We start from the raw sequence: 27323 nt of genomic DNA, 5'->3' as shown, positions 1-27323 counted from the left end.
AGAACCGCAGGGCATTTGTCTCCAATGTTAATCACTCAGACTTCTCTAATATTTCAGCAGCAAGGTTAGAGAGAGATACCTAGCCTCCTCCTTTTCAGAGTCTCTGTAAAGAACAGTTCATCTTTCCCTTGGCAGTTTGTGGAGGGTCCCTCTCTGGGATGAATGGAAGCTTCAGCTATAAAAGCCCTGATGTTGGTTATGTGCATGATGTTAACTGCTTCTGGGTTATCCGAACTGAAGAGGGAAAGGTAAATGTAATAGCTCCTGTCTAAATGCACATTTCGTTTATCTATGCGAACATGTAATATGTGTATATATTCCATAAAATACACATAGTGGTAAATCAACTATCATGTATTGAGGACTTGCTCGGTGTCAGGCTTTGGGCTAGGTATTTTATGCATCTTTCCCAAACCTTACAGGACTCTTTGAAAAAAGTAATAGTGTCCTTATTTTGTAGATAAGATAAGGGAAACTAAGAGAAGCTAAGTAATTTTTTAAAAGCATTTCTTAGCTGGTAATTAGAGGAATAGGATTTCAAAGTCAAGTTTGTCTGGTTTCAAAGTCCAGGCTTTGTCCAGTATGGATAATTCTCTGCAGGGATTGGCTGACTGCAAGCAGGGAATTTGTAAAGTCCTGCTCTCACTGAGACACTAGTGTTTGAGGAAGACCACTCAGTGTTCTGCTGATTATTATGCAAAAATAGGGACTGCTATTAAGATGGGTTTCTTATCAGTGCTTCTTTGTGCCATTGGGTGTGCCATTGTGCTGTGCTAATTGCTTCACCGACATCGTGTCATTGTATTTTAACCCTTGTAGCCCTGAGAGATAAGAATTGTTACTCTCGTTTTACTATGAGGAAGTGGAGCCTAGAGCAGCTGAGGAATTTGTCCAGGGTCACGTGGTTTGTAAGTGGCCTGCAGTGACTCAAACCCAGGCCACTCAACTCTGATGACTCTGAACCGCTGCATGAACACTCCTCAAATTCAGATCTGACCCTGAAGTTTTTAGTTCTTCTATCCCCAGCATTCATTACTCAGACTTTTCCAAATATTTATTTCTCAACCAACTCCTGGACTCATTAAAATGAACTTGGGTGTCTGGATAGATAAGGTGTTCCCTTGCAATTCTGTGAACTTTTCCCTGTGAACTGATGTTACAGGGGGTCATTGTACAATGGTCACAAAACATTTTTTCCCTTGAGAAGGGAGGATTCTTTGGAGCCTGGTGACCCTATAATAGCATAAACTCCAAAATCAATTTCCCAGTGGGTATGTTATGTGAATTTCCTTCCTTCCATTTAGTGTTCATGAATTCTATTTCCTGACATTGAAAACATTTTTCTTTCAAGAAAAGTCATTTTGTGAAAAAATGTTAATAGTTTTATTATCGATTTGTAAAATAAATTCAGCTGTTTTCCTTGGTTGTTTTGATTTTTAAATCTTATCTCCACAATTTGCACAATATAGTAGAAATTTTATAGAAATCAGGATAGTTCAGTTCATGAACATTTATTCAATTTTTATTGAAATTTCTTCAAGGACAAAAATGATGTAATGTTGGGTAACAGATCTTAAAAATACCCTAGCATAGAATTTCAAAAATATCCTGATATCCTTTTTCATTAGCTGAATGCTGTTGTTGTTTTAGATCGCGGTGGATATCAAATTCAACAGCTTCCTTTTAGCAGTTTGGCTGTTTTAAATGATACTATCCAAAAAATTTTTATTATATGAATTATATCATTATATTTGAGTTTGTACATTCTAACATTTTAACTTGGAAATGTATGTTTGGGTTTATTCTCTTCTACTTGTATGCTCAGAACACTTCAGATTACTTTTTCCCTGTTCTCCACTCTTGGTGTCACCCGTCTCTTAATGATATCCAACCACTGAAGACTTGGGGACTTTACACATATCTATTCCATGCCTAGCTCAGTCTATACCTGAAGTTGTCAATCTGTTAGTATCTCATTAAGAGCTTCAGAGAACCCTCAGGAATCAGCATTTCCGGGGATCAGTGAACATTTGTGTGGATGCTGCACACTACAGATTATTCAGGTGATCAGGGTATAAATTCTTGTGAATGGTCATATTTGTCAGTTAAACTTAATTCAAGGTAGGTTTTTTAGATGTCCATTGTATTTTACTGATTTCGAAGCATGATTGTCAGCTCTACATTTGAAGTGCCTACGTTTAATGGACTTGACAGTTAAATGAAATCTAGGTACGTATATTTCATTAACCGATTCAGTAACAACTCAGTGGGTATTTTCAGTTATACAAGATAAGTGAGTTCTAGAGATCTGTTGTTCAACATAGTGCCTATAGTTAACAGCGCCATATCATGCACTTCAAAATTTGTTAGGACAGTGGATCTCACGTTGTGTTCTGACCACTAAAAGAATGAAAGAAAGAGAGACGCAAGGAAACTCTGGGAGGTGTTGAATATGCCTAGAACACTGACTGTGGTGATGGCATCACAGGTGTTGGTATATGTCCAAACTCATCCAATTATACACATTTAATATGTATCGTTCTTTGTATATCAAGTATACCTTAATAAAGCCGTTAAAAATCTATTTTATTAACATCAAGATTTTTGATATATTTTGATATTGGCAGAAGCCTAAGCAATTTTTAACACAAGTTATCTAATAATATGTAGGGTTGTCATATGTGCTTGCAGATAATTGAGAAATTATAAATTTGTCTTTTGAAAGGTGAATTAATATGAATGCTTCCTTATTGGGAGAAATGCTTTAGAATTGACATGGAAGTGAAAAATAATGTATTGTGACCTTTATGTTTTTAGGTGCTGCGTATCACTTTCACTTTTTTCCAGTTAGAATCAGTGAACAATTGTCCACACGAGTTTCTTCAGGTTCATGATGGAGACTCCTCTGCGGCGTTTCAACTTGGAAGATTCTGTGGCTCTGTTCCCCCTCATGAACTCCTCAGTAGTGACAATGCCCTCTATTTTCATCTCTACTCTGAACATTTAAGAAACGAGAGAGGCTTCACAATAAGATGGGAAACACAGCAACCAGGTAAGTGTAAACAAGAAGAAAAATAGAGCAAAATCTTGAGATCAGTAAATTTTCTTGATTAGTATTAGACTTGTGGATAACATTACATGTTTTGAGATGTAAGGATTATATAATACTTTTGTAATTCCTTTCACATCAAATAAATCTGCAATGCATTGAAATTTCATTTTGTGTTCAGAGATAATAAAATTTGGATGAATGAAAAAGATGAGAAATCATGAATCTGAATGGACCCCTTATGAAATTACTGAACAACATTTTTATAAACTTTACTAGTAAATTACTGCAGGGATATTGTTGATGACATTGTCTACTCCTTCACTTAGTATTCCTTATCTTAGTGACCATTTGATAATTCATTCTTTGCGTTGGTATTTTGCCTTTTGGAGCTCTACTTTTTTTTTTTTTTTTACTTTTTACTATACACTTTATAAACATGTAAAAAAGCAAAGAGAGCAGTACACTGAAGCTCCAATTCATTCATCAATAAATCTGTGCATTTATGTCTGGAATTTCTTATCTTTTCAATCGGTCTATTTATCCTTGTGGCACATTGGCTTAACTACTGAAATTTGAAATCTGGTAGTGTAAATCTTACAACTTTGTCTTTTATAATATGCTTAATATGGGGCACCTTGTGGCTCAGTTGGTTGAGCATTCGACTCAATTTTGGCTCAGGTCATGATTCCAAGATCGTGGGATCAAGCCCCATGGGGACTCTGTGCTGAGCATGGGGCCTGCTTAAGATTCTCTTTCTCTCTCCTTTTGCCCCTCTCTGCTGCTCGTGTATTTGCTTTCTCTCTCTAAAAAAATTTTTAAAAATATATACATATTTATTATATATATAAAATATATTATATTTTAAATATATATATTATATTTTACATATTATATATATAAATATATATATTATAATTTTAGAATCAATTTTTTAATTTCCCCCCTCCCCAATCTTCTGGGATTCCTAAAAATATTGATCCTACCAATTTATGAACATGGACCATCTCTGTATTTATTTAGCCCTCTTATAATTTATCTTAGCGATGGCTTATAGATTCCATATATTTTGTTGTCTTTTTCTAGATATTGAATATTTTATATTATGTAAAATGATGCCGTTTTCTAAAATGGCATTTTTATTTGTTGTTAGTATGTAGAATTATGATGTATTTTTAAAAAACATTTGATTTTGAATCTAGCCACATTGCTAAATTCATTAATCAATTCTAATAGTTTTTTTTAGTAGATTCTTTTGGATTTCTCTACATACACAGCTATGTTCTCAATGAATAAAGCCTGTTTTTCTTTGTTAAGAAACAAAATTTAATGGAGTAAATTTGAATCTAATTGTTTTTATGAAATAATGCTTGAATCGGTCAGGATCCTATCCAGCAAACAGAGGGGAGCCCTAAGGAGTTATATAAAATGAAAAGTTTTTATAGGAAGGAATGGCAAGGCAAGAAGTTATTAGCAAAAGAAAAAGATTGATCCAGGCAAGGTCTTCCCTTAGGGGGAAGAGTAAGGGGTCTGATCATGCAGATTACCTCATTTTCCTTTGGGAGATGGAGAAAGCCCATATGGCAGCCTCATGGCGCTGAGTGGAAAATTCCTGACTGACAGGTTAAGATTATATTTCCGGGGAAGGTTGAAAGTACAATTAGATTAGGTATTAAGCCCAAGTTTGAGGACTTGGCCTAAGTGGCACCATTTTGGGCTTGGGGTTTTCCTTGTAACACCTTCCTTTCCAATCTTTGTAACTATTATTTCTTTCTTTCCCTCAACTTATTTATTGCCCTGGCTAGGACATCCAGTACAATGCTGAACAAAAGTGGTGGACTGGGCATTATTATCTTGTTCCCAACCTCATGGGAAATGTTCAGTATTTCACCATTGAATATAATGTTTTAGCTGTAAGTTTTTGTAGATAACTTTTATCAGATTAAGGAAGTTTGCTGCAAATTACTATTACTGTATAATAAATGACCCACAAATTTAGTGTTGTAGAACATTTATCATTTTATTATGTTTCTGATTTTGTGGACCAAGAATTTGGAAAGAGACCAATTGTCATTTGATTTGGTGAGCAGTTATTACCAGATGTTGGCCGGGACTGTAGTCATCTAAAGGCTCAGTGAGGCTAGAAACCCAAGCTCGCTCAGTTGATGCTGGCTTTTGGAGAAGAGTTGAACCAGGCTGTTGACTTGAGTGCCTACATGTAGCGCCTCTGTGATGTTGGTCTTAGATTAGTGGAACTTCTTTCGTGGTCCTTGGTTTTTCTTAGAGCAACCATTTCAACAGACATGGGCAGGTGCTGCATGGCTTTTTCTGACCTATCTTGGAAGTCATATTGTTATTTCTGCCATACTTTTAATTGGTTGAAGCACTCATAAGCCCACCCAGATTCAAGGGGAGGAGACATAGACCCCATCTCAATGGGGACTTCCATCTCAATGGAAGAAGTGTCAAAGATATTTTTAATGCTTTTAAACCATCTTACTTTTTATCCCTAGCTTGTCAAGAGTTTTTATCATGAATGGATGTTGAGGTATATTAAATACTTTTTCTAAATCTATGGAGATGATCAGATGATGCTTCTTTTATTTTTCTTCTCTCCTCTCCTTCTGGGATTCAAATTACACATATGCTGGAGATTTTGACTATGACTCGTAGCTCTTATATTTTTTATTAGGCCTTCTAGAGTCTTGCCCTGTGCATATACAGCTTAAGATTCAGCTAAGGGCCCAAAGAAACTCCTATACCTTTTTGGGGTGCCATTGTCATGCAGCTGTCTTCTCTATAGTACCTTATTCGAAAATCCCGGCCACTCTAGTAGCCCCAAATTCTGAATTTTGTTTCTTTCACCCAGTAAGAGGATTGCTGCTCCTTGGACTCCCACTGCCCTGTGCTGTGTGTAATTTGGAAGCTGCCTGCAGGGAGAATCCTGGAAGGAACATGGGATTTATCACATGTGCTTCCCTTCCCTTCCCTCAAGATCACAGCCCTTCACTGTTTGCTTCTCAGTGCCTGAAAACAAAACTAAAACAAACAATAATTCCTTACAATTACAGAATCCTAATCATTGCTCACATTTATTTATTACAGAAACTGCTGTTATCCCAGAGTCTGGATTTTGCTGTTTATATCCCATGTGCCATTCCTCATGCTGTAAATGGGTAGTTAAATCAAGCTAGAGGTTTGATCCAGTTCAGTTTTATTTTTGAGGAGACAAAAATAATCACATTAGAAGGTACTGGATATCCACTTGTCTCCCTATTATGACTGCAGCATTGATTCGAGTGTTTTGACTGTCCCTGGTTGATCTTTCCATTAGAAACCTTCACACTTTCTGTAATGGTCTTAGCAACCCTTAGGTTCATTGTTTAGGTTAGTTGTTCACTGGGGCTTTCAAAATGATGACAATTGAATTTTATCATTTCTTCTTTATTTATTGTCTGGAGTTCTTCAATAGAGTTGAACTTTCTCATGTCAACTATTCGGTTACATTCCCATATAGATCATAAAGGAAACATAGGATACATGCTTGATTCTTTCTCTAATATTTCCCCAGTATTCAAATTAATGACTTGGCTTCCTAGCTTTCTTCAGAATGAACAATTAGTCATTATTTCTTTTATTTTTTATTGATTTTAATACTCAGGAACACACATTTTATCATATTTGATCTAATCCATTCTAAACTTTTTAATGTTAAAATGTTCCATATTTGGCTAGTGGGAGAACTGATAATTAGTTTCTAAGCCTCTTTGACCCAAGTTTCTGTTATCTGTAGAAATTTTCTTGCTTTCTGCCCTGAAAGATTTTCTAGGTTCTTCATACATATTTATTGTGTTAGGACCGGAACAGTTCATACTCCTCTACCGGGAAATGGTATTTAGGTTTCATAACCTGGGTGCTAGGAGTGGCTATTGCTACTAGACTGAACAAAGTCTCTAGAACTTTCAGTGGAAAGAACTGGGAAATATTTTTATTATTTTTAAAGGAAAGGTATATCATGTATTCTTAGTGATCTTCCAAAATATTGGCATATTGAAATTATAGGTTTTTTAACTTTATGTTTGTACTTCTCACTTCGTGAAAAATCCTGGTTCCCAGTGACATTCACATATTACCTATGTACCTAATCCTACTGTGTGAATTTTCAAAACAACAATACTAATATTATTACTAATAACATGATAACTGAAAGCCATTTAGTATTTCTCAATTATTCTTTTTGTACTTAATATATGTTTCACTCCAGTTCTGCAATCAAACTTTAGAGTGTTTTAAAGTGTCTTGGAATATTTCTCCTCTCCCTGTTTAAACTGCTAGCTTAATATAGTCATTTCATTTTGCTTGTGATTTTAAAGATTTCACTTTTTCATTTTTATTGAATTTTTCTCTATCATTATGTGAAACATATTCATAGTTCCAAAGCCAAATCAAACTTCATGGTAAATTTAGAGAAGTCTAGCTTTTATCCTTATCCCTTCCATTTTATTCCTTTCTTCTTTAAAAGGTAACAATTTTGGGGGCAACTGGGTAGCTCAGTAGGTTAAGCATCTGACTCTTGGTTTCGGCTCAGGGTATGATCTCCTGGCTTTGTGGGTTCGAGCCTGGCATTGACCTCTGTGCTGGCAACGGGGGGCCTGCTTGGGACCCTGTCTCTCCCTTTCTCTCTGCCCTTCCCCCACTAGAGCTGTCTCTGTCTCTCTGAAAACAAATAAATAAATTTTAAAAAAGGTAACAATTTGTATTAGTCTTGGATTTATCCTTCCATTTCAAAACTTTAAGCAGATAATCACATATAATCATATTTTTCCCTTAAAAAAAAGATAACATACAATATACACTGGTTTGTAGTTTGCTTTTTCACTTGATGTGTCATAGAGACTAGTCCATAACTAGACCATAGTGTGCCATTAATAGACATCTCATACACTGTCTATTCAACCAGGACTTTCTCATCGGATATTTGCCTTGCTTCCAGCCTTTTGGAATTCCAGATAGTACTGCGACAAAGTCCTTGTGAACTTGTCTTGTTGCATTTTTGCCAATGCATCTTTGAGATCAATTTCTAAAAGTGTGGTTGCTTCGTCAAAAAATAAATGCCTAACTTTTTGCTAGACTTTGCCATAGTCTCCTCTGTAAGAATTGTACTCTCTTGTGTTCTCATCAGCAATGTATGAGAGTGCCTGTTTCCCCACAGCACCGCCAGAATTTGTTTTCAATATTCTGGATATTTATCATTCTGAGAGCTAAGAAATGGTGTCTCACCAAAGTTCTTATTTGTATGTCCCTTGTTGAGAGTGAGGCTGAACATCTTTTCCATGTAAAAGGACATTTGAATTTTTACCAGTGAACTCTTTGTTTATGTCTCTACTCCTTTTAGAAGCTCTTCATATATTAGAGATGTTAATTCTTTGTATTACATATTGAATTTTTTTCCCCAGGTCTCCATTAACATTTTACTTTGCTTATGGAATTGTAATTCTTTTTACCCATATGGTAATTGAACTTCCAAATTTTAGGAAACTTCTCTGCCTCTGAGCAACTGAGGTGTTTTTGTATTAGGAACAGTGAAAATCATGTAACTAACTTGTCTCATTTTTTGCCTTGGCAAAAGACTTGTCTAATAAGTAACCTGTGTAGTTATGTAGATCCCACATCTTGCATATCTGAGATACCACCTTATTTTATTTTTTCTAATTTATATTTACTACAGTCTAGATTTTTATTTAGTATCTCTATTTTTCAATTTTACATTAGTATTTCTTATAAGCCATCACAGACTCTCCGTTAAGTAAATGTGAGTATTAATAAAGGAAAGATTCTTCCAGTCACTGACATACAACTCTGGGGGGTAATTAATGGAGTGGTAGTGGAGTGGGTGTCACAAAGCCTGGTCCCACCTTTCTTTCACTCCATTCCTGAGCAAGGCAACTGCCCATGCATATTTGAATATGTTCAATTTATAAAATGAAGAGTTTAACTATTATCCTAGTGTTAAGAAATTTTCTCACATGAAAAGTATGTAGCACTTAACTATTCTAATGTATGAAACAATCTGGTTTGTTGAAAGACATAGGGGTAACAGAAGTTCTAGAACTTTTTAAGAGTTAAAAATAACTTTTTGGAGCACCTGGGTGGCTCAGTCGGTTAAGCATCCGACTTCGGCTCAGCTCGTGATCTCACGGTTCATGAGTTGAGCCCCATATCAGGCTCTCTGCTGTCAGTGCAGAGCCCGCTTCAGATCCTGTGTCCCCCTCTCTCTCTGCCCCTCCCCCACTTGAGCATGCGTGCTCTGAGTCTCTCTCTCAAAAACAAATGAAAAAACTTTATAAAAAAGGGAACTCTTTAAGAACCAGAACTTGTAAAAGTTATGCAGAAATTAACCTCCCTCAAAGTGAAAACAATATATCTATTATCTCATTATTCATCCCTCAGACAGTTCAGCACTGTATTTTAAAATCATATCACCATGTAATAGCTGATAAGCACAGAGCTCAATGCATGTGACTCATTCATTTATCAGTTAATATTCCTAGATTTATAACTGTATCAAATTGGAAAACTGAAAGCCTTGTTTAATTTATGAGGGTGTCCCAAACTGTACATAGATATTTCAACAAAGCTTGTCTTCTTGCAATAAAGGCTTCCGTAACGCTATATAAATTATAACATGTATACAAATGTCAAGTTATTTTTTCCTCTTATTTTAGAGTGTGGAGGTGTACTGACAGGCACTTATGGTTCTATTAAGTCTCCGGGATATCCTGGAAACTATCCTTCAGGAAGAGATTGTGTCTGGAAAGTTATAACCAGTCCTGGCCTCTTGATAACATTTACTTTTGGGACCTTGAGTCTGGAGCACCATGATGATTGCAGCAAAGATTATCTTGAGGTAAACAAATGTAATTAGATAGAACATGTCATGATATGGTTAGAACTCAAAGAGCTATGGTTTGGTGATACCTGTGGATGACTTCAATTTCCTTGCAATAGTTAGATATAGTTTTCAGTAGGCAGCCAATGTCTGAGCCTTTGCTGATTCCTTATTCTTAATTGTGCCAGCTTGTTGCTTCTTGTGGGTCTCATTTGAATCTGGGAAATAGACTGCCTTACTTTTCCCTGTCATTTCCTGGAAGCCCAGTCCCCTAATAAGGGAATAGAAGAATTAACAAAATAAACATTCAGTAACGGGTATCTTTTCCAATGAAGAATCAAGATTTCAGTTATCTATGGGAACCCAACATGTTATTTCCACAAGCTGGCTATAGTGTTCCATGAAGAAAAATAACTTAAGAGCAATTGTGTTGTAATGCATTGCTAAAGGGTGAGCCTAGAATATACTCATAATTGTCATTGGGAGAAGAAGAGCCAATCTGTGTCCCTCCTGGTTACCATTAGCAAAAGTTTAAATTATACAAGTAGAAAAATGGGCCGTTGTATTCAAATGCCCTAAGCGTATAGGTATATCTGAAATGTTGCTCTCCATTTATAGACTGAAAAGATCATTGAGAAGAGTGAGTTTTTACATTGCTCTTGTCTTTTTGTTACCATAAATCACAGTAGTCCTTGCAGTAGTGATAAAAGACAATATGCCCTTCCAAGCCCATTAGAGAATGGAGGGCTTTGGAATTACTCACAAAGGATAGAAAGGTGTGACTGACAAACAGGGATCTCCACAAATCAAAGTCATTAGTAATTTAGCAGTTGTAATGGATTTGAAACCTTTGGGAATGACTGGAAGATCTACCCCTCCCTGGAAAATTTCAGCAACATAATCCTTTAAATGTTGACAGTAGCATGGATTTTTTGAAATTAATTTCAGTGAGTTCCATCATATTAAAATTAGAGGCTTTGTTTTTTGCTCCTACATAATTCCTTGATACATATATAATAGAAAGCATTAATCATTCTGATAATATTGAAATGCTTCTCACTTCTCAACAATATTTCAAGGAACTAGTTATATATAGGAATAGAATAATGCTGTCCTATAGCTTTGTGGCCAATAGAAAAAGTAATTTGAGTGGACGGAATTCGCCATGTTAAAATATTATTTTGTTCACTGATGTTTGGTGTTCTATGATGTACATGATTTGCAGTTACAACAGAGTTATAGAGACGTTACCGTGATTATTTAAGAAATTAAAAACCAACAATTAAAAAGAATTTCTCAGATCATACGATCATTATCACAGTACCTAATTAGTATTAGGATTATATACTTTTAAAATACATTTAAACTGTCTTTATGTTGTGTCTGATCTGACTTCACTTCCTTTCCACCTCTGATCCTTCTGAAACAAGTTGTGAATCAGTCAACATTGTTAGCATTCCTTCTTCTATTTTCTTTCAATATATTCATTTTCTCCTTCTCAATTACTAGGAATTAATTTATCATTTCAAAACAAACACCTGGTGGGGGGGGAACCTAGGAAAGAAAACATAGAGAAAGATTCATGAGAAGATTTCAAAGTACACATCTAGCCTCGGAATTAAGATTTAGACAGAAGATACGGCATCAGGGATGATGGGTTCAGGGGACTACCCTTTAGTGAGCTGCAGCTGATATGTGCGAGATGGGAAAACCTGTAAGAGCCACCAGTTTCAAATGACAGGTTTTCTGAAGTTAAGGTACAAAATGACTCGTTTTGTCAACATCTGACCACTTTGTGCTTAATGGTTCGTTCTTTTGTTTTAGATTCGAGATGGTCCTCTGTATCAGGACCCCGTTCTTGGAAAGTTCTGCACCACTTTCTCTGTACCACCACTGAAGACCACAGGTCCCTTTGCCAGAATTCATTTTCATTCTGACAACCAGATTAATGACCAAGGCTTCCATATCACCTACTTAACATCAGCATGTAAGTAACCTGAACAACTGGGAGCTTCATATGAATGTGAGGGACTGTGCTGTGCTTTTATGCTTAGAGCTTGTGTTGACATCTTAAAACAAACCAGCAAACAATGAAAAACAAGAAAATACTCTGATTTTAAAAAAAGTTTTTTAATGTTTATTTATTATTGAGAGACAGAGGGAGACAGAGCATGAGCATGGGAGGGACAGAGAGAGGAGGAGACACAGAATCTGAAGCAGGCTCTGGGTTCTGAGCTGTTAGCACAGAGCCTGACACGGGGTTTGAACTCACAAACCGCGAGATCATGACCTGAGCCAAAGTTGGATGCTTAACCGACTGAGCCACCCAGGTGGCCCCTCTATGATTTTTACTTTGGGGCTTTTATTCTTAACATACATCATTGTGCTCTGATGAGAATTCACAGGAAAAACACCTTTCAAGTCTCAATATCAGGAAAACTAACAGTGAACACCTTCCACAGGTCTCCTTTCTTAATTTACTCTGCCTTCGGGCTGAATTTATAGTAAACTTTTTGTAATCTGTGTGGTCGGTGCATACTTGTTCTCTGTGCATGTCACTCCCCCCTGAGCACATCCTGCTATTCTCTGTTCATTATTCCTTTAACTGGATTCATTTGTCTAGTTGTATATATATTTTTTGTCACATGTCTTTTATAAACTGCCTCAAATCTTTCTGGAATGAAGGAGAACATAAGCGTATTTAAAAGGCAATTTGGGGGTGCCTGGGTGGCTCGGTCAGTTGAGCGTCTGACTTCGGCTCAGGTCATGGTCTCACAGTCCGTGAGTTCGAGCCCCACGTCGGGCTCTGTGCTGACCGCTTAGAGCCTGGAGCCTGTTTCGGATTCCGTGTCTCCCTCTCTCTCTGCCCCTCCCCTGTTCATGCTCTGTCTTTCTCTGTCTCAAAAATAAATAAACGTTAAAAATAAAAAATAAATAAATAAATAAATAAATAAATAAAAGGCAATTTGTAGGGGCACCTTGGTGGCTCAGTCAGTTAAGCGTCTATCTCTTGAGATCGGCTCGGGTCATGATCTCTTAGTTCGTGAGCTCAAGGCTGCTTGAAATTCTCTCTCCCTCTCTCTCTCTGCCCCAACCCTGCTCATGCTCTTTCTCTCTCAAAATAAATAAATAAACTTAAAACAATCAAAGAGCAATTTGTAGAAGAGGACGTTAGATTGGAAGTTAGATTACGCATCTCTGTATCTATTTCTTTAGGCTCTACAGGGATGTTCCACAAGCACACAACAAACTGAAAATATAATTGGAGACATAAACCTGTACAGGGTGAATTAGGTGGATATATGATTGTGTGTGTATGGGTGTAAGTTTCTAAAAATGGTATGTAATGCCTGAGAGCCACAGGCATGGCCATTCGCATGACCTTTCCCTTCTCTTCCCTGTTCTCTTCAGCGGATCTACATTGTGGAGGAAACTACACAGACCCAGAGGGCCTTCTCTTTTCTGACTTGTCTGGACCTTTCACTCACAACAGACAATGCATCTATATTATAGAGCAGCCCCTAGGAGAACAAATACAGGTCAACTTCACCCAGGTGGAGCTGGAAGGCCAGAGTGGCTGTGCTCAGAGTTATATTGAGGTAACTTTTACTACTCCTAGGCCCTTAGATGATGTTTATCAACATTTTTATATTCTCTACAGTCTAGTGGTTTTCAAGCAGTTGTAGGGCCAGCAGCGTGCAGATTCTCTGGATGATCTGGATGTTAGGAATGCAATTCTGTGTCCTATCTCAGACCTACTGAATCAGAACCTCTTGGGATATATGCCCAGTAATCTGCACCCCAACCGTCCCAGTGATTATGACTCAGGCTAGAGTCTGAGAACAACTGTTCTAGAGAGTAGGAAAGAATTTGCCAAAAATAGATCTATAGTTGGTGAAACAGGAGATTGGTAATGAAATAGCAAAGGACAGAAATGTAAGCTGAGACTAGGAACTCAGATGCTATGAAACTGACCCTTAATAACTAAGGTGAGTGCAAATAAGAAGGACTAATAAGTTGTACTAATAAGACATCGTTTTCATGGATTGTCCAGGAAACTCAACCCAGAAAAGGAAAAGGATTTGCCCAGGTGAGCTGGTTATTCAGTGGCAGAGAAGTCAGGGTGTTGAACAGCCCTTGTTTTGGACTTTAGTTTCTTTTTCCTTCATCAGCACTACTTGCTTTCTCAAAAAACTTTAGCTCTGATTTAAGTGTGTGTAATTATTGTAATAACAAAGAATATCTGAAACAAAAAGGCAGTTTTTGTTTGCCTGGCCTGGTATTTCTTTTGCTTAATTATCGGTCAAGCCACAAATTAAAGTGTTTAGCAAGAAAGACAAAACACTTTTTGTTGGGTGCAATCATTTTATATAAACTCAGAGAGGCATTGACAGTTTTGTTTGCTCATGGAGTTAGACCCAATTTATTTTTCCAGGAAAAACCTTTGTAACCCCTTGCCCTCTTCCCTCCTTTATGTGTGGTGAGGAAACAAAAAATTTTAGCATAAGATCTGGATTTAGCTGAAAAATGAAGTACACTGACCATGGCACCCCAGCAATATTTATTGTATTGAAGCGCAGTTGAGATACACATCACATTAGTTTCAAGTGTGTACAACATAATGATTCAACATTTGTATACGTTGCAAAATGATCACCACATAAGTGTATTTACCTACCTGTAACCATACAAAGTAACACTTTTTTTTGTATGATGAGAACTTTTAAGATTTCATTTTTAGTAACTTTCAAATTTGCAGTACAGTATTATTGATTATAGACCCCATGTTGTACATTACCTCCTCATGGTTTATTTCTTTTATGACTGGAAGTTTGTAGTGTAACACTCATGAGGTCCATCTGTGTTGTTGCAAATGGCAAGATTTCATTCTTCCTCATCTTCTTTGTCCATTCATCTATCATTGGACACATAGGTTGTTTCCATATCTTGGGTATTGTAAATAATGCTGCAGTGAACATAGAGGTGCATATATCTTTTTCAAATTAGTGGTTTCCTTTTCTTTGGTTAAATACTAAGAAGTAGAATTGTTGGATCATATTGTACTTGTATTTTTAATTTTTTGAGGAACTTCCATATTGTTTTCAATAGTGGTTACACCCCCACCAACAGTGCACAAGGGTTCCTTTTTTTTTTTTTTTTTATGACATCTTTGCTGACATTTGTTATTTTTTTTGTCTTTCTGAGAATAACTATTCGCACAGGTGTGAGGAGTTATTGCAGTTTTGATTTGCATTTCCTGGATATTTAGTGAGGTTGAACATCTTGTCATGAGTCTGCTGAACATTTGTATGTCTTCTTTGGAAAATGTCCGCTCAGATCTTCTGCCAATTTTTAAATCAGATTTTGTTTATTATTGAATTGTGTGATTTCTTTATATATTTTGGTTTTTAGCTATTTATTTGATATATGATCTGCAAATGTCTTCTCCCATTCATTAAGTTGCTTTTTTGTTTTGTTCATAGTTCCCTTCACTTTGCAGAAGCTTTTTAGTTTGATGTAGTCTTTGTTCATTTTTCTTTTGTTGCCATTGCTTCTGGAGTCAGATCCAAAAAGATATCGCTAAGACTGATGTCAAAGAGCTTCCCACATGTTTTCTTCTAGGAGTTCTGTGGTTTCTGGTCTTATGTCCAAGACTTTAATCCATTTTGAGTTAATTTTGTGAATAGTATAAGATAGTGGTCCAGTTTCATTCTTTTGCATGGGGCGGTCCAGTTTTATCAACACTGTTTATTGAAGATATTTCTTTTCCCCATTGTACGTTCTTGCCTCCTTCATTGTAAATAATAAACCCAATATAATTGGGTCTATTTCTGGGTTTTCTGTTCTGTTCCGTTGATCTTTGTGTCTGTTTCTGTGCCAATACTATGCTGTTTTGATTACTCTAGCTTTGTAGTATAGTTTGAAATCAGGGAGCATGCTATCTCCAGCTTTGTTCTTCTTTCTCAGTATGGCTTTAGCTATTTAGAATCTTTTGTGATTCTCTACAAATTTGAGGATTGTTTTTTCTCTTTCTGTGAAAAATGCTGTTGGAATTTTGATAGGGGTTGAATCGAATGGATGTTGAATTTATTCGAATGCTTTTTCTTTATCTATTGAGATGATTGTATGATTTTTATCCTTCATTTTGTTAATGTAGTATGTCACAATAATTTATTTGCATGTACTAAAACATCCTTGCATTCCTTGGAATAAATCACACTTGATTGTGGTACATGATTCTTTTGATATATTGTTGAATTCAGTTTATTGATATTTTGCTGAGGATTTTTGCATCTAAGTTCATCAGGAATATTGGCCTACGATCCTTTTTTTTGGTGGTGTTTTTGTCTGGTTTTGGTATTAGGGTAATGCTGGACTCAGAAAATGAGTTTGGAAGCATTCCTTACTTTTCAAATTTTTGAAAGAGTTTGAGGTGGATACGTTTTAAATCTTTGAATGTTTGGTAGAATTCATCACTGAAGCCTGGACTTTTGATTGTTGGTTGATTTTTGACTACTGGCTCAATCTCTTTTTTAATAGCTGGTCTATTCAGATTCTCTCTTTTTCATGATACAGTATAGGTATATGTTTCTAGGAATGTATCCATTTCTTTTAGTTTGTCCAATTTGTTGGCATATAATTTTTCAAAGTAGTTTCTTATGATCCTTTGTATTACTGTGGTATCTGATAACTTCTCTTTCATTTCTGGTTTTCTTTTGTTTGAGCCCTCTGTTTTTCTCGGTTACTGTCACTAAATGTTTGTCAATTTTGTTTATCTTTTCAAAGAACCAGCTATTAGTTTCATTGATTAATTTGTGCTCTCTTTTAAATCTGTGTTTCATTTATTTTCACTCTGATCTTTATTATTTCTTACCTTCTACTAATTTTGGAGGTAATTTGTTTTTATTTATCTAGTTCATTTAGGTGTAAACTTAGGTGGTTTATGTGAGATTTTTCTCATTTCATGAGGTGAGCCTAAATCTTGCTTGCCTATTAGAACTGCTCTTGCTGCATTCGATACATTTTGGTATGATGCATTAGCATTTTCGTTTGACTCCAGGTAGTTTTAAAAATTTATTCTTTGATTTGTTCATCGACCCATTGGTTTTCAGTAGCATGTTGTTTAATCTTCACGTTTGTGATTTTTAAAGATTTCTTATAATTGATTTCTAGTTTCATACCATTGTAGTTGGAATAGATGCTTGATATGATTTCAGTCTTCTTATATTTATTGAGAATTGTTTTCTGTTCTAACATATGATCCAACCTGGACAATGTTCCATGTGAACTTGAGGAGAATGTATATTTTGATGCTTTGGGGTGGAATGTTGTGTATATATCTATCAAGTCCATGTGGTATAATGCATCATTTAAGGTTGATGTTCCATAGTAATTTTCTGTTTGGATGATCTATCCATCGATGTAAATGGGGTGCTAAAGTTTCCTACTATAACTCTATTATTGTCAATTTTTCCCTTTAGGTGAGTTAGTATTTGCTTTACATATTTAGGTTCTTTCCTGTTGGGTACCTAAATAGTTATAAATGTTATACCTTTTGTTGGATTGACCCCTTAATCATCATGTAATGCCTGTCTTTGTCTTTTATAAGCATCTTTGTTTTAAAGTCTATTTTATTTGATATTTGTATAGCTACCCCAACTTTCTTTTGGTTCCCATTTGTGGGAAATATCCTTTTTCATCGCTTCACTTTCAACCCATGTATGTCCTTACATCTGAAGTGAGTCTCTTGTAGGCAGCATATAGATGGGCCTTGTTTTTCTATTGTTATTTTTTTAATACATCCAGCTCCTCAATGTATTGGAGAATTTAGCACATTTACATTTAAAGCAATTATTGGTAAGTATGTACTTACTCTACTTTGCTTATTGTTTCTTTCTGTAGTTACTCTCTGTTCCTTTTTTCTTCTATTTGGCTTATTCTCTTGTGGTTTGATGACTTTCTATAGTAGTATGCTTGGATTCCTTTTTCATTATCTTTTGTGTACCTACTATAGGTTTTTGCTTTGTGGTTACCATGAGGCTCACATATAACAGCCTATATTTATAACAATTTATTTTCAGTTGACAGCAAATTAAATTTTAACACATTGTAAAATTCTACATTTTTACTACCTCCACTACATTTTATGTTTTTGATGTCACATTTTACATCTTTTTATTCTGTATATCCCTTCAGTAATTATTGTGGTTATCATTTTTTTCACTACTTTTGTCTTTTAATCTTCTTACTAATATTATAAGTGATTAATTCACTCTTTACTATATATTTACCTTTACCAGTGAGATTTTTTACTTTCATATTTGTTCTTGTAACTGATACGCACCCTTTCTTTTTAGCTTAAAGAAGTTCTTTTAATTTTTCTCATAAACTTGTTTAGTGTTGAATTCCTTTAGCTTTTATTTATCTGGAAAGCTCTATATCTCTCTGTCAATTCTGAATGATAACCTTGCTGAGTAGAGTATTCTTGGTTGGAAGTTGTTTTCTTTCAGCACTTTGAACATATGCTCCTCACTTCTTGCCTGCAAATTTTCTGCTAAGAAATCTGCTGGTAGTGTTATGGTGGTTCCTTTATACATAACACGTTTTTCTCTTACTGTTTTTAAGATTCTCTCTTTAACTTTTGACATTTTAATTATAGTGCGTCTTGGTGTGGGTCTCTTTGAATTCATTTTCTGTGGGCTTCCTGGATCTGGATGTTTCTTTCTTTCCCCAAATTAGGGACTTTTTCAGCCATTATTTCTTCAAATAAGTTTTCTGCCCTTTTTTCTCTCTCTCTTCCCTAGGGGACCCCTATAATGTGGCTGTTATTCTACTTGATGATGTCTGATAGGTTCTTTAAGCTATTTTCGGTTTAAATTTTTTTTCTTCTTGCTGCTCTGTTTGTGAGTTGCACTGTCCTGTCTTCTAGCTCCCTGATTCTGTCTTCTGCTTCAAATGTTGTTGAACCCTCCTAGTGTATTTTTCAGAGCAGTTATTGTGTTCTTTATTTCTGTGGCTTCAGTTTGGTATTTTCTTATACTTTCTGTCTCTTTGTTGAAGTTCTCACTGTGTTCATCCATTCTTCTTCAGAGGTCAGTGAGCATCTTTATGACCATTACTTTGAACTCTTTATCAGGTAAATTATTTATCTTTGTTTCCTTAAGGTATTTCCCTCCCTGCCTCCCTTCCCCCCCCCCCCCCCCCCCCCCGGCCCACACTCCTAGGGTTTTATCTTGTTCTTTCATTTGAACATATTCCTCTGTCTCCTCATTTTGTTTATCTCTCTGTGTCCCTTTCTATGTATCAGGTGTAACAGCTATCTTTCCAGGTCTTATATGAATGATCTTTTGTAGGAAATAAACCTTATCATTTAACCTTGCCCTAAGCCTTCGGTGTCTTTCAAACCTTTGTGATTGTCTAAGCAGCCTGACTTTTTCTTGGTAGGTCCCAGTTATTGAGGGTATGCCAAGACCTATGAGTGTTCCCGAGAGACGATCTCAGTCAACACTTAGTTTCAGGCTGGTTAGAGGCTAGATCCTCAGGCAGCAGCTTTTATGGTATGCAAATATATACAATCCTGTGGGACCTCAATTGTACCCTCTGCTGGCTCTGGTTCAAGTGATCTAGATGTGTCCCCTTAGCAACAGTTGCAAATTTCAAGGCTCCATATGAGTGTTTGGACTTTTTTCTGGGAGGTATTGTTGAGATGTAGTAAGATCAAGTATGAGCTCAAAGATGCTTTCCTATAGCCTCTGTTTCCCAAGAACACTTTCATAACCTGAAATTCCTGTCAGGTAGATAGGACTTTTTCACAGCAAGTCTGGGAATGTGTTTCAGTCTGCTGTCTGTGCAATGCTCTATGGTGATAGCCTGCCAAGAATTTTCTTTCCATTTGTTTCAGACCCATAGGACCTAGGCCCAATCCCCCTTGGCCATGAGAACCAGACAGATTCTCATGGGACATTCCTTGTATGGATTGCATCAGCTGGCTGGCTTTGGTGGTGCCACTGTGAAGGAGCATGCAGGGGTGGGGCGCTCACTAGGTCATCATTGGCAAGGCCAAGGTGGAGTGGCATATGAGGGTGGGGCACTCACCTAGCTGACTTTGGGTAAACTGCTGAATAGTGGTGTACAGGAGTGGGGTGCTTGTCCACCTTAGACGGGCTCATGGGGTGCAGCACATAAAGTCTGAGCATGCCCACCAGCACTAGCAGGTTAGAAGGAAAATGCTGAAAATGGTACCTGCCAGTGTCTCTGTCCCCAGAGGGAGTTTCTGTAGGCTCCTGCTCTTCTGGCAGGTGCTTTAAGAACAGTAAATGAATCTCCTTTACTTATGGTCTAAGTGCTTTTCAAACTGCTGCTTCTGTACTAGGTTCCAGGGTGAGTGAGTCTGTGTGTGAGCTCTTGAAGAGTGAAGTCTCCATCCCTTACAGCCATATGGTTCCTGGACCTAAGCCTCACTGGTTTTCAAAACCAGACATTTTTGGGGTCTCATCTCCTTGGTGTAGGTTCCAAGATTTGGGTCCCTCATGTGGGGACAACCCCCTTGCTCCTCAGGGAGATTGTGAGATGCCTCAACCGTGGGCTGCTGTACTGGAGATGGGTGTTTTTGGAGAGACTGTGTCTCCCATTTTGATGTGCCCCTTTTATTTCTTGTTGTGGAGGAGCTTGTTCAGGTATTTTTCAGGTCGTCTTCAGAGGGAATTTTTCTGTATGTAGCTGTAGACTTGTTGTGTTCCTAGGAGGAGGTGAGTTCAGGAACTTTCTATGCTGTCATCTTAAACTGCTTCTCTGGATTCAGCAACCTAGTTGTTTTTTTGTTTTTGTTTTTTTGTTTTTTTTTTAAACCAGAGACTTTTGACTTAGATGGTGAGGTAAACATGTATACTCATTCCGTTTATGTTCTCTTAAGTATCTCATAAAATACGTTAAAGTTTTGGGGCGCCTGGGTGGCTCAGTCGGTTAAGCGTCTGACTTCAGCTCAGGTCACGATCTCACGGTCCGTGAGTTCGAGCCCCGCATCAGGCTCTGGGCTGATGGCTCAGAGCCTGGAGCCTGCTTCCGATTCTGTGTCTCCCTCTGTCTCTGCCCCTCCCGTTCATGCTCTGTCTCTCTCTGTCTCAAAAATAAAATAAACGTTAAAAAAAAAAAATACGTTAAAGTTTTATGCTATCTATTTTAGATACATTTATGTAAATAAAAATTAAATTTCCAACATCTGCTTTTTAACTTTAAGAACAGTAAAAATAGCTTGCACTTAGAGACTACTTACCATGTGCCAAGTGCTATTCTAAGCCTTTAAAATACTATAAAATTTATATAAAATATAAATATAAATATAAGATTTACTATAAAACACTCTAATAAATTAAGTAGATAACCATTACTAACTTTCTACTGTCTGTTGGATGTGATACACGTTTTACATGAGTTAATTCATTGAATCTTCACAACAACTGTTATTATTCCTTTGTGATATGAGGAAACTGAGGCCCAGAGAAGTTGTCACTTGCCCATGGTTACATGTCTGTGGAGTAGGGGAGCTGGACGCTGAATTCGTTCCAGTTGTACTGTTCTCTGATAAGAACAGAAACACAATTGTGTAGCTATGACTCCAAAAGGTGGCTCACCTTCCATAAGAAGGAAGCTCTTATGAATTTCCCAATTCCATATGTGGCTCCCTGGTCACAGGACTATAACACGGAACCAGGCACAATGCTTTTCTCAGGCAGGAAGAACTGTAATTCTAATTTTTATGGAAATCTGAGTACCTTTCTATTAGGGGCTATGTGGTGGTTCTAATGACTCGAAGCAGTCATCAAAGCATCTGGAATGATATATCCTCTCTGGCATTGCAGTGCTCTCTAACTGAATTTCCATAAGGCGTTACATGAATTCTGAATTGCTGTGGAAAGTTATTAAAAAAAAACAACTAGCATCAAAAGAGTTAATTTTATAAAACAGAGTGGGAGAATGTTTTATGGCCAGAAGAGGATTATAGTTAATTTATCTAAGTTCTTATTTATTTTTTTCAGTCATTTGATGACTGTAGAAGCTTGGAAAATTCTTCATCTGGATGTTTCAGTTTCTACTTCCACAAGATGCCCTACCTATCCTTCAAACTTTGTGATAATAAGTAAAGGCAGTGAATGATAAAAGAAGTGTCAGCAATTAAAAACATAATAAGAATGCAAGGTTTTCCTAGGCCAAGTTTCTAACTCCTGCCTTGAATTTATCAGTTCAGAGACAGCTGATAAGACCTTTCATGGCTGGCCATTGGAGTATTGACATTCTGATGTGCACGCACACTCAAAGTCTTGATCAGATTTCCCTCAGGGGTTGTTGATGGAAAAAAATACAAGAGTGCTATTAGAAGGACAGGACATGTATAGTGATTTAAATAATTGAATAGATTTTCTATTATGTCCTTGACCATCCTAAAGGCATACAATCAATTGATTTATAGAATTTTAGCACCAGCAAGGGCCTCAGAGGTCATCTAATTTAAATTCCTAATTTTACCAATGAGGAAATTGAGGTCACAAAGATCAAACTCTAGTTACTGTCAGAATAGGATTTAGAGGTACCTTCATGGGATTCTGGATAGACATATGTTGACTCACATCAATTTCTTGCCAGTAAATCATATCCCTCTATTGGGGTAATTTGTGAATTAACCCATTTTATTTTTAAAAAGTACGTATATTTCTTTTCATGTCCTTCAGGCAGTAGGCATGGAAGAAAGTGGTGCTGGAACCAAATTCAAATGGCATTATTATGAATCAATATATTGCTCCCTGAAATGATGGTTTCATTTTTTAAAGGTATATCTAAAAAGTTAATGTTTAAGCAAAGGAATAAAAAAAGAATAATGGTATTTTAGGTACATTAATGGTTTGGAGAGCAGATGACTTTGCCATTTACTAACTCTATGAGAGAGAAAAGACCACCTAAAATTTTAGAAAGAGTGAAAAGCAGAGAGGGAATTCTAGAGAGATCTGGGAGAATGATAATAGAAAACTTTCTTTTGAAGGAATAGATGCCCCTCTAAAAATCCTAGATCTTCTCATTCTGTAGTTCCAGTTGGCTTTTGCCATGTGAATATATCCTTTAAATGACGATGTTATTGCCTAGTCTATCTTTTTTCATGTATAGTGTAGTTTTGAAAGAATTTTTGCTCAGTAAGAGAGCTCTGTAAAACTTTTATTGAGAATAAAATTTAACTATAGAAGATAATAAATGTGGTATTGGCCAGACCCAGTATAGCATATCTTTATTTTTCTTTTGTTTAACAAGAAGCACACATTTATGAATTAATTCTTGGATTTATATCTCTCTCTCAACTAAAGTTTCTGCTTTTAAAAACACACATTGCCCATGGGTGATGTAATGTGGCTGGTAACAAAATAATGAGCATAGCAAGAACAGATCAACTGTTAGTTCATCTGTTTTTGGCAAAGAGAGCTTTTACATTGTATGGAACAAATCAATGAATCGGGCAGAAGCATCTTTCCAGAAAAAAAAGCACCTCTCATTAATATTTCATAAGTGATTTAAGCCGTCAGAACTCTAAGTGAAGGACACATAAGGAAGTCATGAAAGTTTAATTTTTAATCCCAGAGAGTGCAAGTAGTAGGCTGAATAATAATTTTAGAAGCCTATATGATGCTAAGGACAGGGCTTGAAATGGGATATAGAAAGAAATGAATAGAATCTCCTTGACCAATCCTGGATCCTCTGACCCCTTGGTAGCCAAGAATTCTGGTAAGTGGAAAGGGAACCACATAAGAGAGGCAGATAAGGGAAGGGGAAGCAGAAGTGCCTTCTGAGGAAATAGGAGGGCTTCTGAGAAAGTTGTTCCTTCTTAGAAGTGGAAAGCAAACAGAGAACAATGGCACAGAAGAGTTGAAGACTCTAATAAAATAGAGAGAAGTAAGTTATACTAATTTGTTGTCTGAAATATAGGGAATGTGTATCTATTCTTCAAGTGTCATTGAATGACATTAACCATGTTTTATTTTATTTTTAATTAATTAATTAATTTATTTATTTATTTTTGAGAGAGAGAGAGAGCTCCATGTACGAGCAGGGGAGGGGCAGAGAGAGAGGTGGGGAGAGAGAGAATCTCCAGCAGGCTCTGCATTGTGAGTGTGGAACCAGACTTGGGCCTCGAACTCACAAACCATGAGATCATAACATATGCTGAGATAAAGAGTCGGACTCTTAGCTGACTGAGCCACCCATGCGCCCCCATATTAGCCATATTTTAGACCTCTTGCCAATCCCAGCCACTTCACAAAACAAAAATTGTACGCATATCTCTTTACCACGTAATGAAACTAGAATTATTGATAAAAAAATTTTTTTTTAATGTCCAAATACTTGGAAATCTATAAACTCTCTCCTAAATAATTACTGGGTTAAGGAAGGAAATAGAAAATGAAATGAAAGACAATGTAGAAAATAAGAAAGAGGAAATGCTAGGTATCAAAATCTGTGAGACATGATGAAACTCAATGTCCAGGTAAAATCTTCAAGCTTATAAAGAAGGAGCTAAAAATTGGAAGAGTGAGGGAGTACAACAAGCTGAAAGACTGGAGACCTATCTTCCCTCTGATCTTTTATCACTTCCCCCTCTTCTTCCCACTCCTTCCCTCCCCACCCCGCCCAGCTGGCCCCACACAGCTTTCCCACATCTCCACACAAGGCTTCCTTTTGCTTTTTGTTAGGCATTGAAGCTGTTCATCTCCATCCTTGAGATTGGTTGAGGGAGGGCTACGATAACGTTTGGTCCGCCTGAAGACACTTGTTATCCTCAAGGGAACATGCTGGTTACAGTCTCATGGCTGTGACTCACCGAATAATTCTTAAGAGTAAAAACCCGAATGGCAGAGAAAGACTTCTGACAACCGAAACCGGAAGGCAGCTGCAGTAAGCGAACAACCAGCGGAGGCCGAGGAGTATTGTTCTCCAGTTAAGCACGTGTTGAAATTAATTTTGGCTCAGAGAAATAGTCTTTCTAGAGATGGCAGGAAAAAAGGGGAAATGAAGTGATATTCAATAGCTTGCCTTCTTGAGCATATTGGATTTAGGGTTTTGGCAGCAACTGGAAACACTGGGTTACTATCTTAGCTCTGTGGTCAGCGCGGTCTTTCCACAATTGCTTGGCCATCCTGGTCTTTTGTCGTGGAGTGACAAAACACGCCGTTGCTCAGGTGAAAGCATCCCATAGCCTGGTGTAGTGGGAGCCGGGGAAAAGAGTGAGATGGTAGTCCCACCTAGTTTGGGAGGTGTGAGGCCTTGTACAGAACAGATCCTTGCTGTATGTGAAGGAGTTGCATGCTCATGGGGAGAACGCAAACCCAGTGGGACATGGAGATGCAGAGGGTGTTGGAAAGGGCACCTATCTGGAGTGCTACAAACCATCTGGAGAAATCGAGAGGATGGCCAGTTCTCTCTGATATGAACAAACACAATATTGCATGGAAACATGCAAAAGGTCTTCAACTGTCTCTTTTACTAAGGACAAGATATGTATCATCTGCAAGCCTCAGTTTTCCTCATCTATAATAGGAATAGTAATATAGTCTTCTCAAAAGAATTAAAAGGCTCATCAATTTATTTATTCATTCTCTACATATTTATCAAATGATTTAGATACCAGGCACTGTGCTTGGCAATGGGTGTTTAAAATAGACAGATATTAGGGGCACGTGGGTGGCTCAGTCGGTTAAGTGTCTGACTTTAGCTCAGGTCATGATCTTGTAGTTCATGAGTTCGAGCCCCATGTCGGGCTCTGTGCTGACTGCTTGGAACCTGTAGCCGGCTTTGGATTCTGTGTCTCCCTCTCTCTCTGTCCCTCCCCCACTCGCTCTCTCGCTCTCTCTCTCTCTGTCTCTCTCTCTGGGAAATAAACATGAAAAAAAATAGATATTAAACAAGCAAGCACCCAACTATGTAATTTCAGGTTGGGAAACATACCATGAAGGAAAGAAACAGTCCCATGGGAGAAAATCATAGGGCTGATGACTTCAATTGAATGGTTAGAAATATCTTCCCCAAAGATGTTACATTTTGGGTCTGAGGATGAGAAGGAGTTAGCAGTGAGTGCCACGAGTCAAGAGAAGGATGATTCCAGCTGGAAATGCCAACACAGCCTTTGAGAGTGAACTGAGAAAAAAAAAATCTCGACAAACTCAGAATTGTAAAGAGACTAGTGTGGCTGGAATCGCAAAGAAGAGGGAGAGAAAAAAATTAGGCAGGAGCTAGACCTTGTAAGACTTTGTAGATGGAGGTAAAGAACACAGACTGGCTCAGTGGAAAGGGAAACAATTAGAATGTTTTCAGCACAGTGCCTGGCACCCGTGTGAATTGTTACTAAAAGTTAAGGGGAGGATGATTATGATCGTGATGTTGGAGAGAAGAAAAAGAGAGGAGAAGGTGACATAATGGAGTTTGAGATCATGTAGGTTCTCACTTCTAGGTGAAACTAGTCAAGTCTTCTTGATTTGGGGAAAGGAGATTTTTTAAAAAATTAGATAAAGGATAAGTTTACTGATAGAGATATTAGAAGGGGCACTGTTTCATGAGGCATACAACACTTTAAAATTATAACTATGAGGGGGCGCCTGGTGGCTCAATCGGTTAAGCATCTGACTTCCACTGAGGTCATGATCTCGCAATTCATGGGTTTGAGCCCTGCGTCCGGCTCTGCGTTGACAGCTGGGAGCCTGGAGCCTGTTTCGGATTCTGTGTCTCACTCTCTCTGCCCCTCCCCCGCTCATGCTCTGTCTCTCTCACTCTCTCTCTCTCAAAAATAAATAAACATAAGAAAAATTAAAAAAAAATAAATGAAATGAAATCATGACACATAATAACAAATAATGAATGGTAGTAACATAAGGAAATAGCTTTTAATCCCTGCGTGGCTTCTCTCATTTCTTATTCCTCACCTTTTTATCCTCTCATTTGCAGTGGGGCCACATCCTCCTCCTTACACGCCCAAATTAACCCGAGACTGGTCTGCAGGATCAAGTCTTTATTTAGCTAAGGGGCATTTCAGCCTGAAGCTCCTTTCACTAGACGCTGCATGTTCAAACACTGCGGCATGCGAGGGTTCTGTCTACAGCTCTTAGTCAGGCCGAGCTTACATGCCCGCATATTTGGTTGCTTTGAATTAAATCCATTTAGTACTTTAAATAGATTTTTGGAATTGTTATATAAAAACATATCTGGGTACATGGCAGATACAAACACATTGAGCACATGGATTGAGATGTGGCTTTGGGACCTGGTCCACTGCAGATGTTAAAGCTTACTGCTGACTGGGCTCCAAGGGCTCAACCTTCAATTTCATATGAACTGTGTTTCTCGGCCCAGTTCATT

The 27323-nt window shown here is 37.3% G+C and overlaps 1 protein-coding gene across 1 annotated transcript in view; it reads left to right on the top strand.

Moving 5' to 3' along the window:
• The window catches only part of CUBN (cubilin), a 273177-nt gene that overhangs the window by 21060 nt on the left and 224794 nt on the right, over positions 1-27323 (top strand). The window contains exons 13-17 of the mRNA XM_049626901.1: positions 136-248; positions 2818-3052; positions 9775-9956; positions 11763-11925; positions 13350-13537. Of these exons, the coding sequence (XP_049482858.1) occupies positions 136-248; positions 2818-3052; positions 9775-9956; positions 11763-11925; positions 13350-13537 (881 nt within the window). The remainder of the gene's footprint in view (positions 1-135; positions 249-2817; positions 3053-9774; positions 9957-11762; positions 11926-13349; positions 13538-27323) is intronic.

This window comes from Panthera uncia, chromosome B4 (genome assembly GCF_023721935.1).
Source record: "Panthera uncia isolate 11264 chromosome B4, Puncia_PCG_1.0, whole genome shotgun sequence".
In the NCBI taxonomy this organism is placed as follows: domain Eukaryota; kingdom Metazoa; phylum Chordata; class Mammalia; order Carnivora; family Felidae; genus Panthera; species Panthera uncia.
The sequence above is the reverse complement of the archived record's forward strand: the minus strand, read 5'-3'. Positions and strand labels throughout refer to the sequence as shown.